A 20098-nucleotide genomic window follows, 5' to 3' on the forward strand; every position below is an offset into this window, starting at 1 on the left:
TTCGACCTCCTGGTAGGCCTCGATCGATGCCGTCGCCATGGCGACCGGGCCGGCACCGCGGTGCTCCACTACTGATTATTTATGTCAAAGATTTTCTCCCCACAACCCTCCTCGAGGCTCGAAACGCGAGCAACTTCTCCATTCCGGGGTGGCGAACGCTCGGTCTGGCAGCCTACTAGCCTACCCACGTGACACTGAAGATCAAGGGGGTCCGAGGGATGGACGGATAGGGTGGTGGAATATGTAGATAGAAGTGAAAGGGGGAGCGAATCTCCAGTGGTGTAAGTCGAGGCAAGAAGCCCAAGAGGATGTGACGAGAGGTAGAAGAATATTCTTCTAGTATAAATATACTTTTGTTTGCGCATTTCACGTGTTATTTATTACACTCGCGTAATTTCAAAGAGCAGAGCGCATTGCGACTTATTCTTGTTGCGATCAGTTCGATATATTAGTTTCTGAAAATTCATGTATCCACCATTGCGAAAAGGAAGGAAGAAAGAGAAGAGGAATGATACACATGGAGAAAAGACGCAGAGGGGAAGAAATGAAGTACACGGTTAACAAAAGGAGAAGAAAGTAAATGAGTCGTTGAAATCTACTCGAGGTATCTGAAACGAACGAGTCCTTGATATTCGTAAAAACAATCGATTACGATTTATTAATTTAAAAAGGAGAAAATATTCTGCCTTTTAAAACGAGAGAGAGAGAGAGAAACGATATATTAAATATATTTCACGTAAATAGAACAATATTATTAAGATATTATTAGGAATGTATTCTGTTCCAAATATTTTCTTGTAACAACAAGGGCACAAATTTAACGATACAAATTGGCCAGAATGAGAAGATGATGTAAATCGGCGGGCATGGGAGAATGGCGGACGGGGGTGGAAACAGCAGCTACCCCCTGTGCTTTCGACCCAGTTTCATCCTCGCTAGGTAGTGGCAATCGATACCGCGGGGCCGCACAAAACGCGATCGCAGTGCCGCTATTGTGCTGAAAGCAAGATTTGGGAAGTCCCGCATAGTCATATTATACGCTGTTTGACCTGGATAGACCCGGTAATTAGTCCCGGGATTTATCGTCGGCATTTAATATGCGCTGATATTTTAAATGTAATTTAACACAATTACCTTTTCGCCTATATATTACGTATATGTAAGATAAGTGCAGGCAATATACAATAGCAATACGTCGATTTTAACGCATCGCGAAAATGTCGAACGATTCGTCAAGTCTCGTGTAAACATCGCGATAAGCAAACGTCGTGAAACCTAAACGTCCGCGTTTACAACTGCTTTTATCTGTCGCGTAACCGACGTATGTAACAAATAGCAGCTATCGGAGGCTCGGAGGTGCGCGCTGATAATTCTGATACTGGGCGGATATGCTATCGGACGCACGAAGGAATGTGATCCGTGATGGTTAATATAAATGCGTCGTTTGTATGTAATATTGAGGCTATTAGAAGAAAATAGCGTATTCTTCGAACCTCTTCAATAAAAAAAAAAAAAAAAAAAAAAAAATGTAAATTAATCTAGAATAATTATTTACATTACATACAACGGACATTTTTTGATGGCCTTGACCCTGATATGTTATATTGAGGGTACTGATTAATATTTGCTCATTTATCGTTCGGTTTTTTCAATGTTGATTAATACCCTTATATGCAATATACATTATACAAGGTCAAAAGCATGAAAAATATGTTAATGTAAACAATTACCTAATATATGTATATTAACGGAAATATATTAATATAAACAATTATCTAATACATGTATATGTATATATAGTTTAAGTTTAATAATTGTTTTACTATATTCGTGAATTTTTTGTCCACTTCTGGCAAATATCAGAATATAGAGAAATGAAAAAATTACTTCTAACATTATCGATATCGATAGGATGCTTTTTATTTACGACTCTCATTCATCACTAATTACTAAATAGCAAATGAAACAATTTCGTAGATTGTCGCAGTACATACAGAATTGCGAAACTTGATAGCTTGGCTTTTTTTTTTTTTCGAGCCGATCAAGCATAAAGAAATTGTGAAAATCGATCTTTAAACAATTTGGATTTCTCTCATAACAATGCCATGAAACGGATAAATTAAAAGAAATTGCTAGAGAAGTTATCATTACGTTTGATTATCTTGCAGCTATAAACCGAAATATATGCTTTTTACTTAGTATATAAATGAAAAAAATCTTTCTATCGAATCGAAACATTCCTTGATAATATTGTTTTCAGTAATTCGTATTATACATATATGTATGTGCTATATACAATGGCGAGCTTAATCTGCGAAAATTTTCATGGCCATAATTTATAATCCATATTTATTAATTGAAATACATTCCTAAATTATATGTATATAAATTTTAGAGCATTTAAAATATAATATAGTTACTTGAGCGATTATTATGTCAAATACATGTATTAACCCGATAAATATTTCGAGACACAGTACAATATCGACACAAATCGTGAGAGATCGTTATTTCATTCATTGTCTTTATTCTCTACACGTACATCAGTTCATTACAGTTCAATATCTTTTATTACCTCACACAAAAATCGCGCAATTCACTCAATTATCGGATTAAAGTAAATAATTAACAGTTATCTTTAATATTTACACGTACAACATTATCCTTAGTCGCTTCATATGATACAATTGCGTTATACGCTGTGTGGTCGCTAAAATAAACATGTCTCGTTCTTCAAATGCTTGTAGGATCTCAATACCAGACGATCAAGACGTCGAGATCCTAAGAGATTCCTATATTCTTGATTTTTTTAGGTCGATCTTTTTTGGCATTATTTCTAAGTTTTTTCGGTTTTTTTTTCGATTCTATAATTCTTAGCAAAGCTTGCGGTTTCTACGATTTGTATTTATATACTTAAGATATTGACTAAAAGAATATTTGAATTTAGATTTCTGAAACTTTATATCAATTATTGAATCGTTACCATTTTAATCTTAAATTTCTTAAGATTTATTGATATTTTAAATAATAAGATCTCTTAAATCTTTTGCATTGTTTCTCTTTTTGTCGTTTTAAGATGCTTTTAATCCTTTATTTCTATCAAGATCTTCACAACTATCAATTCAAATCGAAATCTGCAGCCTTTTCGTTTTTTGTCGCGGTGATGAGGACAGTAAGCTAGGATATAAGAAACTCGAGAAAGAGAGATTAACTCTAATCTTTGTTAAGTGTCCTTGCATTTTTCGGCAATTGATGTGCAAAGGATATCTGTGCGTTAAAGGATCGACTGTAAGAAAGAAAAAAGAATGTCTCGATAATGTTTACAATAAGTAGTCAATGCAATGATCATAGCAACGTAAGCGAAATTATAATGGATTCTCAAATCGATTGCAATTTGTGATAATCCAGTTTACAATAAAATTGTATATTCTAGTATAAAGAAACCTTTGGATACAATAATTTCGTAATATTGCATCTCAATTTCTTTCAAAGCTCTAAATTTATAATTTTTAAGATATTTAATTTTCTCGCAATTTTTTACAATTCTTAAAGTTTAGAATATCGGAAAATTAATTTTTTTTTTGTTCTCGATTTTGTACATTTGATAAACCCATTATCAATGCTTTATTTAGATGTCAATATTACATTCTATAGAAAGACGAATAATCTGGAAAATAAAAAATTGAAAACGATTTCTCTATAAATTCTCTATATTCTCCAATATTATTTTTCCCCATTGTTGATGTTCTCATTACTTTTCTAAATTTTGTGTTTATGAACAAAATCGTTTCTCTTAGTTTTCCACAAAATGTGGATCTAATTATTTTTCAAGAAAAAGAGAGAGAAGCGCGTAAATATTACATTGAAAGAAAATTATAAATAATAAGAGCAATAGAGCGAGAGCAGAGCGTGAATATCGTACGAACCTTGTGTGTGTGTGTGTGTGTGTGTATGTATGTATATATTCATGTCTACTGTTTAGTTTAAGCTTCGTGAATTTGCCGTACAAAACAATAGTAGACATGAAATTTATATAAGATCTCATTGGGGAAGAGTAGATATATTAACCACGGCTGTAAACTCTAAAATTTCTTGGGGACGAAGAATCTTTAATCGCATAGTCAAAGTTGATTAAAGTGATCGTGTAACACTTGTCGGAAAAATTTTTTTTAAGACATGCTCAACGATTTCTGATTGTCATTTTTATCAACAGCCGATATGTGGTCTGCATTTTCTCCATGTGCAAAACGCTCCCACATCTTTTTATATAGCATTTCCATTCCCATCGCATATAGCTTGCAATTGAACAGCGGGCTCTCCGAGCGGGCCTTCCAAACCTTGGCTCTTGTTGCTTTCAAACTAGAAAAAATTAAGAATTAAAGTCTATTATGATGTATCAAGAAAAAACTTTATAAAATTTTGCAGTATGCCGAAATACTCACTATTCTCTGTCAGTACCCAGCCTAACAGCGATATCTTGATACTCTTGTCGCGTTCGCGCTACCAAGTCGGGACAGCCGAGAGTGTTCAATTGACTAGCGGCGACACGAGAAGCTAGAGTCTCGCCCGGTAGCGTAACCACCGGCGTTCCGGTCCACAAAACATCCATACTAGTCGTGTGTCCGTTGCAAAGTGGCGTATCTAGACATACATCAGCTAATTGGCCTCGTCTTACATGTTCTTCTTTAGCAGCTACGTTGCTGAAGAGAATTCTGCCAGGCGTCAGACCCAATTGTTGCGCCGTCGCTTGGAGATTGGGTTCGCCGACCGCCGGAAAACGCAGCAACCATAACACAGAGTTTGGCACATGTTTCAAGATCTGCAATCGGATATTTGTATAAGTTTAAGACGAAGAACTCAGCAAAGATTTTTACTTTCCACGAAAATAATTCGATCGTTTACTTACATGTGCCCACATGTGAAGAGTGAGAGGATCAATTTTATATAACTGATTGAAATTACAATAGACAACGGCATCTTCCGGCAAGCCATACTGCTGTCTGGTTGTGATCACAATATTCTGAGGCACCTCCTCGCCTGTGGCTGCCTTGTTGTTCACCTGTGTAGTAGTCATACCATTCTGCACGACGACACCGTTCACAGACATTTGACATTGACCGGAAGCAATCATTGTTTCGATCGGGGTAGTAGTCGGTAACTCGGCAATTTTGAGCGAAATCTCGACAGGTTGTTTCTTTGCGTCAGGTACGATTACCTCGCGGATCTCTTTTATCAGAGTATTTTCGATCATCGGGGAAAGATCGGTAGCATTGATTACTGCCACATTATCGGCTACCTTGCCTTTATGATTCGATTTATCCGTCAGAATTAAACGTTCTTTCAGATGAGGAAACATTTGCCTAAAAAAGTGGATAAAGTCTTGTCAAGGAAATAAATGAAAAAAGTAAATAAAGTCCTATCAAGCGGATAAATGAAAACATTCATAAATGACAAAAATATAGAAGTTGTATAATTTTTATACTTCCATATCGTAAATACTATTTAAAAAATCTACAAATAAAATAAATTCACGTACTTGTGATCACCGATGAAGTAAGTGTGCGGCATGTAAGCGAGCTTCTCGCTGTATTGATTGGCGAGTTCCAGCGGTGACGTGACTTCGTCTGTAATGAGGTAATCCATGAAACTTGCGCCAGAGGTACCAGGATAGCCCAACCACATGACCTGTATCGCCGCAGGACGCAGGGCAAAGATTTCGTTCCTGGCACCCTTTGTGTAACCATTCATGTTCACTAGGATATGGATGCCGTCAGCGTTGATACGGTCGGCGGCCTTGCCATTGCATGGAATCTGTGACAGGTCGACAAAGTGCTCGGCTTCACGCGCGATCTTTGCACGAAAAGTTGTACCATCATCTGCGCTGAGCGCATAGCAGAAAATCTCGACATTCTCGCGCTCATGCAAGCCAGGAATCGATTGCATCAAGTGACTAGTCGGATGATTCCCAAAATCCGACGAAACATATCCAATCTTTAGGCGCGTGCCAATCGAACGCGGATATTTGTATGGCTGTTTGTGGAGAACATGGATCTGCAACGGTTTATTCGTATATAAGTACTTAACGATAAAAAATATTTGTGAGACGGTGACTGGAATATTAATTGTTCTATGCGCAGTATAATATACAGCTAACAAAGATTTATCAAATTAGACAAACGCACCCACCTTTTCGATACAAAGATTAGCATGCCTAGCAGCAATAGCCTTCCTGAACTCGTGAGACAAGGGATAAAGCATGGAATGATGCGGATGTACGCTAGGCAGTCTGTTCTTGTCCAGCTGCTCAGCGACGATAGATACAAGCTTCTTCATTCTGGCTTCGTAGTCTGTCCAGTCGCACACTATCTGTAGACAATGCGCCAGATTGCAGTAGGCGTCAGGAAAATCTGGCTTCAGCTTCAGCGCTGTTCTGTAAGACTGTATCGCTTCAGGAATGTTGCCGGAATCTTTGTGGATCGATGCCAAATTGGAATGAGCGTCGGCGAAAGCTGGATTGATTTGAATAGCCCGTGTGTAGCACTGTAAAGCGCCCTGAATGTCCTGCATCTCTTTGAGCGTGTTTCCCATATTTGAATAAGCATCGGCAAAGGTCGGTTGTATGCGAATTGCCTCCTTGTAATGCATCAGCGCCTCGTTTAGTTTGCCTTGCTGCTGCAAGACGGAAGCCAAATTGCTATGAGCAGCTGCAAACTCAGGAAATACCTCCAGAGCTTTAAGATATAAACGTGTCGCTTCCTCGATATAGCCTTGCTCGCGTTTTATGTTGGCCTAAAAAAAAAAAAAGATAAATCGTTTATATTATTGCGATTTATTTAATATTGTCACAGTTTATTGTTAAACTTAGAATGGCGTAATTTCATACCAAATTATTGAGAGAATCAGCGTGTGTCGGGCAAAGCCGGAGGGCGGTATTGTAACATTCTTCTGCCTCGACCACTTGGCCCTTCTCTTTGAGGGCGTTTGCCAGATTGCAATACGCATCTGGGAAATTTGGCTGCAGTTCAATAGCACGGCGATACGTGTCGATGGCCAGATCAATAAGCCTATAATATCAAATAATTTTCGATTGCGCTCATTTTCTTTGTAAATTTTTATCGTAAATGCAAACACAAATTATCAACTTACCCTTGCTCGTAATAAACGCACGCCAAATTTCCATGCACGACTGCATTGTTAGGACTAAGATTCAATGCACGGAGATAAGCAGCTACAGCTCTAGAACAATTGATAATCATCGGTTAAGGATCACATTTCCGATGAAAAAAAGAGAGAGAGACAGAGAGAGAGAGAACTCGGCTGTGAAAGAATTAGGTATTAATAATACTAAACATAAATATTATCTTTTATATCCGTGAAAAAGTTGCTCTTTTCATTCCAGATCGTAATTGTAGAGACTAATTGTTAATACAGCTCCCGACGTTACAGAGACGAGTCTGATGAACCTTTTAAGATAGCGCCTGATCCAGGAGAGGCATCCAGAGGTGGAAGGTCGCGCGATAGTATCTTGTATTTGTACGCGAAGCGCGGGCGCGATAGTACTCGAGGGTGAGATCACCGTATAGACGACCACGCACTGGCAGTCCATTCCTTCCCCATCCCGCCCGTCGTGGATCCCGCGGATCCCAGAAGTCCACGGATCTGAGTGCGAGGAAAGGATCCTTGACAAAACGCGGCTCGTGAAATTAGCAACGAATCCTTAGATAGGCAGCGAGTGAAAGAAATGCTGAATCTTCCTCGAGAGATCCTTGGAAGTAAGAAATTCTTGGAAGAGCGCAAGTTCATGCAAAATGCGCAAAGCACGAAAAATGTTGAGTCCACAAATTTATCGAAAATTAAATCATTCTTCCGATAATCTCGTCGGATTCGTGTGTTTCGAATGATCTTTTGATGTTTCCAAGTACAATATAATTCTTAAAATGTCAAAAATCGGAGTAAAACGGAGACTGAATATACCAGTTTGAAGATACGTGCAAATCCTTAGATTTCTTCTACGTCTCCATGGACCCAACGATCTTCTCGACGAACGTGTTAAAACAAAAAGCACGAATCCTTAGATATGTGGATCCCAGAGAACACAAATCCTTAGATGCACGTTGATATCTAAGCGCGGGAAACGAAATAGGAATTACACCAGCGCGAATAGTAATAGTTCTAAATCCACGTGGATACAGGATCCACTCATCTCAGAATTCACAGATGATAAAGCAGCAGGAGATGAAGCGGGAATTACAAGCCCGCGGATCCTGAGATCAGATCAGGGAGAAGGCTAGCGGTTGAAGGGAAGTTGTTTAACTCGCGAGCGAGCGAGCAAGATTCTCGTTTTCGGTGAAAATCGTGAACGAGCACGCGTATCCTCTCGCAAGGAAAAGAGAGGAGAGGGGCGAAGGACTTCCGTAGGGGCGGAGCGGTTGCTGGAATCGATAGTTGTCCTCGAATTCCTCCCACTTTGTGCGTGAAAGGACTCCCCTTCCCCTCAAGCTAGAGTCGGAATTACCAAGAAACGCGTTTGATGGATCCATTATTATCACATATGTTAATCAATTACATTTTATTTTATGTTATGTAAATTATAATTTATAGGCACGTTCATTAAACAAAGAAATATATATATATATATATATATATATATATATATATATATATATATATATATATAAATTATATAAATTAATAAAAAAAGAAAACACATAATAAATTAAAATGAAACGTGTAAAATTATTTTTGAATATTTTTTACCATATTAATGAATAAAATATTTTAATACATTGGTCGAGAAAGAGTTAATGTTAAGAGATGTGGCAGTATATGAGCGATATTTGGCAAACGGTGATCGCGTAGGCGGAGATGATATTGCCAGCGGATCTCTTTTATTTTGTTGATGGTCGTTTAAACGAATCTTGGCGAGGATCGATAGAACCACGGGCGTGAAAATTCCAAAAATTTTTACTCAAAGATACAAGGGAATCGAAAATAGATAAAATAGACAGGGTAATATACAGATGCATTAGTAATAAGATCTACGAAACTAATTATAAGAGGATTCTTTGGTACTACGAATATAAAAAAAGTTACTGAAATGGTTATAGTCGTGTCGTTATAAACTACTGTTGTATGTGGATATTAATAACACAAAATGCTTTGCGTGTAATTTTTTGTGAGAAACGTATCTAGAGAGAAACGGTGCATTGTCCGAATTCTCGTTCGAATATAGAGGACGACGAACTTGAAGAGGGCATTACATGAATATCGATCCGGTGTTCACTCGACGCTTTCATGCGCTGTATTCGTTTCTGTCTCTGAATGCAACGAAAATATATGTCACGTTTATTCTTATACTTATATCGTCTATATATCTAACACTTACAACCTCATAATCTGTATGTGTGTGTGTGTAGGCAATGCGCGTAGATATAAAACTTAAAAATATTTTCTGTCATAGATTAATATACGGAAAATATCTATAAATTTTATACTTGTATATTTGTAACGAAAAGAAGAATACGGAAGTAAAATAAAAAAACTTGTATAGCTTTGGACTAGCCACTAATAATAATTTTATGTAATGTATCAGTGGAATAACTAAAGCCATTTTTTTATCTTGCACAGACTTTAAAACCGACGACGACGGAAATTTCGAGACGTCGATTGATCAAAACTGTGCGAGTGTGTATTATTTCGCCCATCATTCTTGTATCCATCGTAAACTTGAATTATTTAAAGAGTATTTAAGTTATAAATAAGAAATGAATGCTTTAGAAGTTACGGGATTCGAACCTAAGATAAAAAGTTTCTAAGATTTTTGTATCGAGAGTTTCGTTGATATGCCATAAATTACGTATAACGCGTATAATACAAATGTATTGAAAGATTCCTATTTTATAAATAAATACGATAAAATTTTAACTTTAACTGAATTACTAATTAATTCTGATCACACATTTGATTCTAGTAAACCTAATTATTACATAATTCATATTATTTATTATTTGCCTGTGTTATGGAACTTTATTTGACGATTCGTTATTCGCGACAAAATTCAAAATAGAATTCCATTTATAATTTTATGTTTCATACATAATACATCTTGATATGCGTGCTTCTTGACATGTATCTTGATTGATATGTATATGTGTGTACATAAATATTTTCCATATTACACTACATAATAAAGTTATAAACAGAGTTTCTGAATTTTATATCGTGAATTATAGATTATTTTTAAGAAATATATTTAGTGAATAATGCATGGCAACAAACCTGTCAAAGATCCTAGCTTCTTTTAATACATTTCCAAGATTGATATAGGCATCTAAGAAGTTTGGATCCAAGGCAACCGCTTTCTCGAAGTGGTGTATCGCGAGCCATATCTCCCCTTGCGCGTTGAACACGCATCCGAGATTGCTCCAAGCAACCGCAAAATCCGGTCGCGTCTCAATCGCCTTCAAGTAGCAAGCCTAGAGAAACAGAATGCGATTTATAACGACTTTATTCGCGAACTCAGAGAGACGCGCGCTGCGCGCTATGCCCGACCTCCCATTGTCGCGCCGCAGCTTCTCTTTCTTTCTCACTCAATCACTCTCTCACTCACTCTCTGTTTCATATATTCTCCCTTTCTTTCTTTCTCTCTTTTTCTCTCCCCTTTTCACCCTCTCGATTCCACAAATAATATTATTTGATCGTTCTATGTCTTTTCTGTTTCCTTTCCTCGCACGTCTCTTCTCTTTTCAACTTCAATCGATAAGCAGTTTCACTTATCTCTTTAGAGTTGCTTCAGTTCTTCCATGATTTTTTGCAATCGTTCATGGGATGAATTTTTTGTTCGTTCAGATTTCAGAATCTTTAGAAATATAAAAGACTGCTAAAGAATTTTACCAAAGTTTTTGAAATTTATTTATAGCAAAAATCATCGTTTCTAATTCTAATGAGAACTCTAATAAAAGAAGATTGACTTTGTCAAACTTTGGTCTTATGTTAATTGGGTACTTTTTTATTCGGTTCAGTAAGCGTATTGGGTCTTGAATCATTTGAGTAAAATGATGTATTTAAAGTCTGAAGAGAAAATTATATATTTATTAAAGAATCAACATTAGATAGACTTGCATCTTTTCTAATGTGCGTACGAAATGAAAAGTCAGAACAAAAGGAAAAATTTATGAAAACTTTTTTAAAAATAAAGATGTTTGAAACTAAAAAATCTATAAACATATAAAACCGCGCGATAATCCAATACAATGAAAAAAATTATACAGTAACATTCTCACTAAATTCTCTAAGTTACAATTTAGTAAATTTCCCAACAAAAGCATCTCGTATCGAAATCGCTATGTATATCAAAGATCTAAAAGACAATGCGAGTTTAAAGTATTCGGCAGACATTTCCGTAAATATCACTTTTTTTTTTTATACAATCACAATAATTTTAATTCATTCGATTTATGGATTCCTCTTTAATTCTCCTCGAGGATTATTATTCGAGATATGTAATTTGTCCTCTTTCTATGCTCGTTGAGGGCAAGAAAGGGGGTAAGAAATGGAAACAGAATGAACGAAAGTTGCCTCGCAAACATAATCAAAATTGCATTCTCGGATAGGAATCGGGAAAGTGTTAAGGGAAATAAAGGTATCTGGGTGCGCGCTAGAGGCGTCATCGTGAATAACGCGCGACTTCCGGTGCACGCGGAGTTCCCGAAATGCGTTCGGTGGACTCGACTGCACGCTGAAGGCCGTACGCTAAAACCGAAGTCAACTCGAAGTCTCTTCCAGACTCATATGATAAAGCTACTTATCGATGAAAAAGTATCATGATTTACGTAACGCGACGACGGGATGACGACCCTAAGAATTTAGCGTGGACGATCATCGCGCGTGCCGAGAGGCGGGCTGCATTGATATTGAAAACAGAGTAATCTTCGTACCTAAACAATAAATAAGAGGGCATTTACAGTCGACCAGTCTTTGCAGGATAAGAGGTTTGCTTGGAATTAAAGGAAAAAAAAAAGCGGAAAAGAAAAGGATCGCGCGATCTTTTTTACATATACAATTTTATATAGCGTTAAATTAAATTATTTGATAATTATTTAATTTTTTAAAAGATATTGCAATATTATTCAGCGAAATGATGTGCAACGTGTATTGCTCGCTTTTAATATAATACTTCGAAAATCAGATAATGATAAATGCAATAATATTTCCATGCATTAATACGTATCATTCTTTCCTTAAAATTACTTTAACGATAAGAACATAAATGAACATTATTGCAGGGACAAGTAAATTTAGAACACCCTGTACAACATTTTAAAAATAAAAAAATTTTCTTCGCGGAGTCTCCAAGTTCATCTAAGCAAACTGGAAGCCTTGATTTGCATAATACAAGATGCGTATAATACAAGTGAAGCTAAGTAACAAATAATGTATATTGATCGCCCTTCGTAAAATCACTTCGCAGGATAGTGGGACAAAGAATCCTTTCCCGACAGGAGCCGGTCAAAAGAGAAGGAGATTGGATTGATTGTAGGGGTCTTTGGAGACCGGCCTTGGGAATTACTTTACCTGCAGTGTACCCTTCGGTAGGCTGACTCGGTAGGTACGGCTCGCAAGCTCTCATAATAAACTTAGACCGAGAGACAGTGTGTTACTGAATAACCAGATTCAGATTCACCCTTTGACGAAGGAACCGGCGCGGTAACCGACCAATCTCACATTGCTCCTGCACTTCCCCTCCTAGAGTTGATCATCCCGTCCACAACAATAAGACAGCTGCGTTAATGTCTCTTCACTGATTACTCTCGCCTCAAATCTTTGTCTTTTTTTTTTCTTTTCTTTCTACATACGTGTATGCGTGTGCGTGTGTGTATGTGTGTGTGTGTGTATGTGTGTACACAAGAATTGATAATTTGCGTGTCGACAAACGACACGCCTCACCGAGCTCATCAGCCAGTTGAGAATTACGGGTCTCGACTTTCTCTCACGATCAAACCGCACATTACACACTTTTCTTTTCTTTTTTGCTATCTTTCTCTCTCTCTCTCTCTCTAATATATAAATATTCCGTTACACTATATTATCAGCCGTCTTATATTTCATTCGTTTATGATGTTCATAAAAATAAATGTGGCTAGAGGAGCTCGGCGAGAAACAAACGAGCATAGCAGCCAGTTCTCGGGAATAGCGGGAAATGTAACGGGAAGCTTTCCTCGTTGCTCTCATTTTCAGGACTGAACACGAAGGCGTATCTGTAAATATATCGTATCTATATAATCGGCAACACGTTTTCTTTTCATTATCTAAAATAAGCTAGAAATATTCCAAATTAGAAAAAGAGTATACAGCACATTTACGAATACGCTCCCGTTGGTTGACGCCGCGCCGCGCTTTGAAAGTGTAAATCACTTGACCATTTAACAATAGACCAATGTCAGGAAGTAACTCGGAAGGACATCGCCAGAAGTCCCGCGAGTTTAATAATTTCGAAATATTACGTTTGTCGTCGCGTGATCCTTTTGAAATCTGATCCTTTTTCGTGCCTATATATGCAAAATTAAAAATGGCAATTATCATTCAATGTTCAACAAGTTCGGATTTAAAAGAGCGCAACTGGTCAAGTGATCTCGCGCCAATACATATCTTTCACTGTACATACTGTAGATTCTCTCCTTCTTTCTTTCTATCATCAATTATTCATCAACATGAAAGTGCTGAAAAGAACACGTAGCACGTATGCCACGATAACAACAGCAAAATCGCACACTCAAAACAAGAGACAAAAGTCAGCTCATTCACTAAACGTTCGCGCGCTGCCAGCCATCGAATTCAAATTAAAATAGCGTCGAATGGTACTGGCTAAACAATGCTATAATTTGCGACAACATCAAGAGTTCTGGAAATAGTAAAAAAAAAGGGGGGGGGGGGGAAAGGAACAAAATTAAAAGTGTACTTTTTCTCGGTGTTGCTGCAAAACGCGCAATGCTAGAGAAAATATTCTCTTCAATTATACTTCGACAATAACCCTAAACATTATAAAAAAGATTTGTTCTTTATTTAAAAAAATTTTTTTTAAAGATTATGGTAAACAGGTTTATTGTACGATTAAAAAAAAAAGAAAGGAAAAACTTAATCCCCATTTAAAAATGTCCGATCAAATTTCAATTGTCTTGTCGTCAATTTGTTCGAACAAAGAGACTCGCAAACTTTTCCAAAACATCAATTGAGAAAAATGCGTCTGTCAGAAACGTCTGTTATATTGTTTAGGGTTTTATGTTAAGAGACCGTCGCTTAATGTCGCTACGAAAACTAGAATTCTACGCGGCGACATGAAACGCAGTTCTTTTCGATTAGGTTGAAGAAACACGCACGATTTTCGATTCGTCGTCGAGACATACCGCGATCGCGCTTTCAACAATGTTTCTCGCTTACTTGTCTATTTCGTTGATGGAGAAGGTAACTATCGAATAAAAAGATTAGAAATCTTCTACGGATAATTCTATCACATTTATATTCTCGACGACGGAGAAAATTGTGCGCCGCGCTAGCGAGTTGCTCGGCAAAGAATGAAAGCTTCTCGTCGCAACGGCGCGAACGAATCCCATTCGGCCCGCTTATTTCATAGAAAACTGCGCACTGTAGCTCGTGCACATACGCGCGATGCATTTGTACTCCAAGATCAAGAGAAATCGTGGAAACCCAAGAATGGTGAAATATTTTTCTGTTAATTAGAGCAAAGCGTCACAATCGAATACATTCTCTCCTCTGTTCTTTTCTGTAAATTTCTCTCCTTGATCTAGAGGAGACATTAAAAAAATTGATTGCTTTAATTTAATTAATTTTTGTTCCTGGGATTTAGGAAAAGTGATGCAATATTCAGGATAGGATAGATCGATAGATATTGTTGAAATTGAAAAACTTCTCTATAACAATCTCTTTACTAGTTCAAGGAGCATGATGCGTTATTCCTTACTCAATGATTCAACCGTCTGTAACTTGATCGAAGTAAAGATGCTCACGAACATATGCATGATACATCAAATTAGTTTATCAACTATAAATGGTTCTAAAACGTACCTTTGCTTCATCAAGTCTTGCTAGTGCTTTCAAAAGATTACCAAGATCACTCCGCACACAATAAAGATCCTGGAACAAGCAAAATATGTAAATTATTTCCACATGTGATTCATCTTACTTAAGATAAAAAAGATTTGATATAAAATGGAATATTAATTCACTAATAAATAAATGTGTATTTATAGATCCAAAGAATGATATAAAATCTCAATAGTTTAATAATTTAACTATATATAAAGCATAATATTTTGCAACTTAAATCTTATAAACAAGAATTTTGTTTTTTCTAGCTTTCATATACTTTTTGGATGTGTTTTAAGTAACAGCTAAATGATAATATATTCGTAACGTCGATTTTCTCACGGGATTGTATTGTAGCGCTGTAACATATGCTTGAACAGCCTGTTCCATATCACCAGCTGCAACAAGTGCTGCTGCCAAGTTGATGTAACCATCAATAAAGTCTGGCTTCAATCTGACAGCATGACGATAGTTCTCCAATGCTTCCGGTAGCTGTCCACGTTCTTTATATACATTCCCCAAATTACTATATGCCTCCGCCAACAACGGATTTTGCTTAATGGCTAAGCTGCTGTAATGTGCTGATCTGGAATGCGTAAAGTTATATCTTTATATCATATACCTAAAAAAATACATATAATTATTTATAAATATAAATTTGCCACTTTCCCCGTGTAACTCCATTAATTTTGAATGTATCAACTCTTGAATATTAAATACGATAAGAGATTACGTACTTCTCTAGCCTTCTACATTGAAAATGTATCGAGGAGAGTAAAAGAAGAACGCCAGTATTGTTCGTTTCCTGTCGCCATAGCTGCATACAGTGTCTTTCGGCATTCTCATAGTCCCCTGCTTGATATTCTCTGTGAGCGAGTTCCAGCAACCCTAAAATAAGAATTGAGACGCATAAGATATTTTGTAAGTAATATTCGATTCGTGTTAAATTCAAGTTCAATAGAGATATATGTAAAATATTCCTGCAATCGGGTTAGGTATACATATATATTTTTTGTTCACTCTACTTAATATCAGACATAGACATTAATGAATGTTTTCACCGTTTTTTTTTTTTTTTAATTTATTTATGTATCACGATTCGTGCCATATGGAATGATCTTTTTGCTCACCAAAAACATGCTAGACATTGCTACATAAGCAAGAATAATGCATCAGCAGTGTAACAACTGCTGTGTTGTCATGATAATAAGGAAACTAAAAAAAAAGATCTTAAAAAATTTAAAAATAACAAAGTATTGAAGAAATCAAAAACTTTAGGAAAATTCGAGAACGTATTAATTGAGTTATAATACATTTATATTATTAAACCCTAAGTAAATTTCTCAATCAAACGTCAAAGTCTAAACTATTAATCAACGATAAATCACGAATTCAAAGGAGCATCTCTAAACAAAGAACCATTTCGCATTCGTCGTCTATGAAATGTATTCCCATCAATATTTTCCGATTATCATCACCGCCCACATTATGTTATTATGATTCATGCAACATCGTCTTCTTTTCCAAAGAAGATATATCCAAAAAAATATACGAACAATAAGTGTCTATGTTAATAGTCTGACTATCAGACAGACTGATCAGCTCCTTGCCATTCGTGTCCTGCGTCACCACCAGAATATTCTGTCCATTTTGCCAATCGTCGTCCTCATTCTCCATGATCAACCCATTAGAGCCTTTCAATGTGCTGTTCTTCTCTGCGACGTGCACGCTCATCTTTGACGATGAAGATGTATATCAGAGTCCCTCGATTTCGAACAACTTTCCCACTTTACTCTTGACTCGCTCGCATCTAATTCCGGCGAATATTCTAGATCAATTTTTTGACCTGTCGCGAACCTAACTTCTCCGCTCATTTACGCCTCTCGCTTTGCCCCGAGTATCGCTTCTTCGTTTCGCGCACAGATGACGCTGCGCGTTGCGCATACGTCTTCTGTCCTCTGTCCTAGCTCATTCTCTATCCTTCTTCTCCCTTCTTCTTCGCAACGACGGACGAGCCGATTGGTCGACGCTGTAGCGTGAAAGCGAAGAGTGGTCGAAGCGGACAACTTCAGGAGCGTACGTATTAAATGTTTCTACACACGTCGTGTATTTCTATACTATCGTGATAGAAAATCTTTTCTTTAGAGCTATACTATGTAGCTACGTTTTTACGTTTGAAGAATAAAAATATTTCTAACTATCTTCAATTTATTGTATATATATGTGTGTTACATTCATTTTTTTAGGTTATAAAATTTAAAAGCGATCAATTTTAGTTATTAAAAATTAGAAGAATTACAATTTATACAAAAGACTCTCACATATACACGCACATATAGATCACACACACACACACACACACATATTCCGTAATATCATCGGGAAAATAATAATTCTACGTGAAAAAAAATTAGTCAAAAATGTAAAATAACTTTTTTTTTTTTTTGTACGAGGCTTTACCATCGATAAAATTGATAACATTTAACACTTTTTAAACTTGAATAATATCTTGCATTATATATTATTGAATTTCGACAGTAATTATCAAAATGTTTGGAAAAGAATTTTTTTTTTCTATTGAAAAAAATTAAATTTATCTAGATACTTTTTATATAAAATTTCTCTAGGTAGGAACTGACGTTGAGATTATACTTGGATAACTAAAGAAGATATTTAATATGCTTAACGGCTTGCTCTTTGCGACGTACTTATTCAATTAAAGCCAAAGGATAGAAAATTAAATTTTATCTTTGTTCAATATCACATTTGAAAATGTTCTAAATAAACGTTCGTACTGATATTGTCTATCAATTGCTACATACGTCCCTGTCCTGCAAGGGAGCCACAGCTAGAGAAACTCTAAACGAGAAAGGGAAATAGATAGAGAGAGAGAGAGAGAGAGAGAGAGAGAGAGAGAGAGAAGAGAGGGGAGAGTGTTACCCCTCAATGCAGATGGTAGATGGGAAATAGATATTCAAGTGGAATATATATATATATCGCGTTCAAAACGAGAAAGAAGAGGAAACACACACATAGTGGAGAGAAAGAGGGGGAGGTGGAGGGGTGGGGGGGAGGGGGGGACATCCGCTGTCAGGGAAGGGATAGCAAAGAGCATATCGACGATACATACGTTACCGCGCGTGCGACGAGTGTTTCATGAAAAAAGGGGGAGAGAAGAGGGCGGGGGGGGGGGAGGGGGAACTAAGAAGATATTCTCGTTTCTAATATGATGTATATTACTGATGTATTATGATGATAATTGGGATGTCTGATCGACATAAACTATTAATTAATTTTATTTATAAATAAACGCGAAATATATCGGGGATATGATATAATTTTCGTAAGGAAAATTATAGAGATTTTTATTCTTTATGAATTTATCATCTCTCTCTCTCTCTCTCTCCCCCATTATAAATTCATATTAAATATACATATTGCCATCATAAATGAATCGAAAATTGAGAAGAAATATTAGATTTATAATGTTATATTCTCATTTTCTCATTTATCGGCGTTTGTTCATTCTATTCGCACCTTGTCCTTTTGCACGCAAGAGACGGAGCATGCGTAACGCGCATACGCATACACACACGCACGCACGTATATATATATATATATATATATATATATATATATATCACATACATGATTCGTACATCACATATGTATAATATACTTATAGATGAAAATTATGAAAGGATGCAAAAAGCGCAATCACAATATCACAAAGAGCAGAACTTACGTCAATGTATCTCCGTATCTACCGATACAGAAAAGAAGAGATAGGTATAATGGAGTAATATACATGATACCAAAGGTTAAAAGGGACGCTGCGCTCGAGGACGGATTTCGAGGAGCCGCGAGACAAACAGGCAGGGGCCAACGTACCGACAGTCGACAGCTGCTGAATCTCGTTCATTTTCAATATCACATTGCTGCCCGCTATCTGCTGGTGGCCCTGCTGCGGCTGCTGTTGCTGCTGCGTTTGCTGTTGCGCTTGCATGGCTGCGTCCGTGACGAAGGCTCCAAAATGGAACGGCCGATACCGATGAGAGGCACACGCGGCGGGAGAGCGAACGCTTGACAGCTAGCGTGCCTGAGATCGTAGCTCGTGGAGGATCGCTCGCGTCCGCGTGACTCGATCCCGATAAACGACAGACTCGCGCGTGTCGAACGATGGCGACTCTTTTCGACGTGTGTATTGCTCGTAATGTGATTTTTCACGCGCGCGCCATCATGAAATCCTTCACTAGTAGTGCGCCGAAAATTCGAGAGTCACGTTCGGCCGTCTTCGGCGATGCTCGCGAACGTTCGACAGCGACGACGGAGACAGACGGATGAAAGAGAGACAGGGCATATTTTCAACGTATCTGCCAATTTTGCGATTAACCTCGTCGAGATAAAATTAAGTAAAATTAAATTAAGAAATGAGATTAATATGAGGCGAATCGCCTGAAAATATATCAAGTCCTTTTAAAACGGATTTTTTCTTTCTCTCTCTCATGTATATATATATATATATATATATATACAGGGTGTCCGGCAAGTAAGTGACCAAACGAAAGATGGAGGCTGATTGGGTCAAACTGAGTCGAAAAGTCCTGGACCATTTTTTTTTATAACGCTTAATAAAGGAATAATTATTGAATAAAATTTGGCCAATCAGCGCCAACCCTTAGCCGCGCGCCGTGAAGTGTGCCCCTTCGCATACTATCAGGTACGCGATTCACCGACGTACGTCTGGCTAAAGATCGGCGCTGATTGACTAGACTTTACTCAATGATAACTTATTTATTAAGCGTTATAAAAAAAATGATTCAGTACTTTTCGACTTAGTTTAACGCAATTTACCTCCACCTTTCATTTGGTCACTTACTTGTCGGACACCCTGTATATATATAGCTGATTGACCAGACTTTACTCAATAATTACTCCTTTATTAAGCGTTATAAAAAAAATGATTCAGGACTTTTCGACTTAGTTTGACCCAATC

At 37.0% G+C, this 20098-nt stretch overlaps 1 protein-coding gene across 2 annotated transcripts; it reads right to left on the reverse strand.

Annotated features, from left to right (window-relative positions):
- Positions 1–1900: 1900 nt before the first annotated feature.
- Positions 1901–19371, reverse strand: Sxc (O-linked N-acetylglucosamine (GlcNAc) transferase sxc). 2 transcript variants are annotated; one of them, XM_070310948.1, is made up of 12 exons: positions 16659–17075; positions 15840–15990; positions 15445–15688; positions 15082–15150; positions 10279–10475; positions 7147–7236; positions 6884–7064; positions 6187–6789; positions 5537–6051; positions 4907–5360; positions 4443–4819; positions 1901–4359 (listed from the first exon to the last, which is right to left on the reverse strand). In XM_070310948.1, the coding sequence occupies exons 1-12, from the start codon at positions 16834–16836 to the stop codon at positions 4170–4172; spliced, it is 3249 nt and encodes a 1082-aa protein (XP_070167049.1). In that variant the 5' UTR covers positions 16837–17075; the 3' UTR covers positions 1901–4169. The 2 variants fall into 2 exon arrangements, with proteins under 2 accessions (XP_070167049.1, XP_070167050.1); XM_070310949.1 differs by lacking the exon at positions 16659–17075 and adding an exon at positions 18994–19371 and having other exon boundaries at positions 1902–4359.
- Positions 19372–20098: the final 727 nt, after the last annotated feature.

This window comes from Polyergus mexicanus, unplaced genomic scaffold, assembly GCF_030449975.1.
Source record: "Polyergus mexicanus isolate NDT 795.1 unplaced genomic scaffold, iyPolMexi1.0 SCAF_18, whole genome shotgun sequence".
In the NCBI taxonomy this organism is placed as follows: domain Eukaryota; kingdom Metazoa; phylum Arthropoda; class Insecta; order Hymenoptera; family Formicidae; genus Polyergus; species Polyergus mexicanus.

What these genes read in the sequence shown, in the direction of transcription:
- Sxc (XM_070310948.1), bottom strand. Translation starts at nt 16,836, where the DNA reads ATGAGCGTGCACGTCGCAGAGAAGAACAGCACATTGAAAGGCTCTAAT. An exon ending in CAGCGCTACAATACAATCCC is followed by an intron (nt 15,151 to 15,444) that starts GTGAGAAAATCG and finishes TGCTTGTTCCAG; the next exon opens with GATCTTTATTGTGTGCGGAG. An exon ending in CTGATTCTCTCAATAATTTG is followed by an intron (nt 6,790 to 6,883) that starts GTATGAAATTAC and finishes TTTTTTTTTTAG; the next exon opens with GCCAACATAAAACGCGAGCA.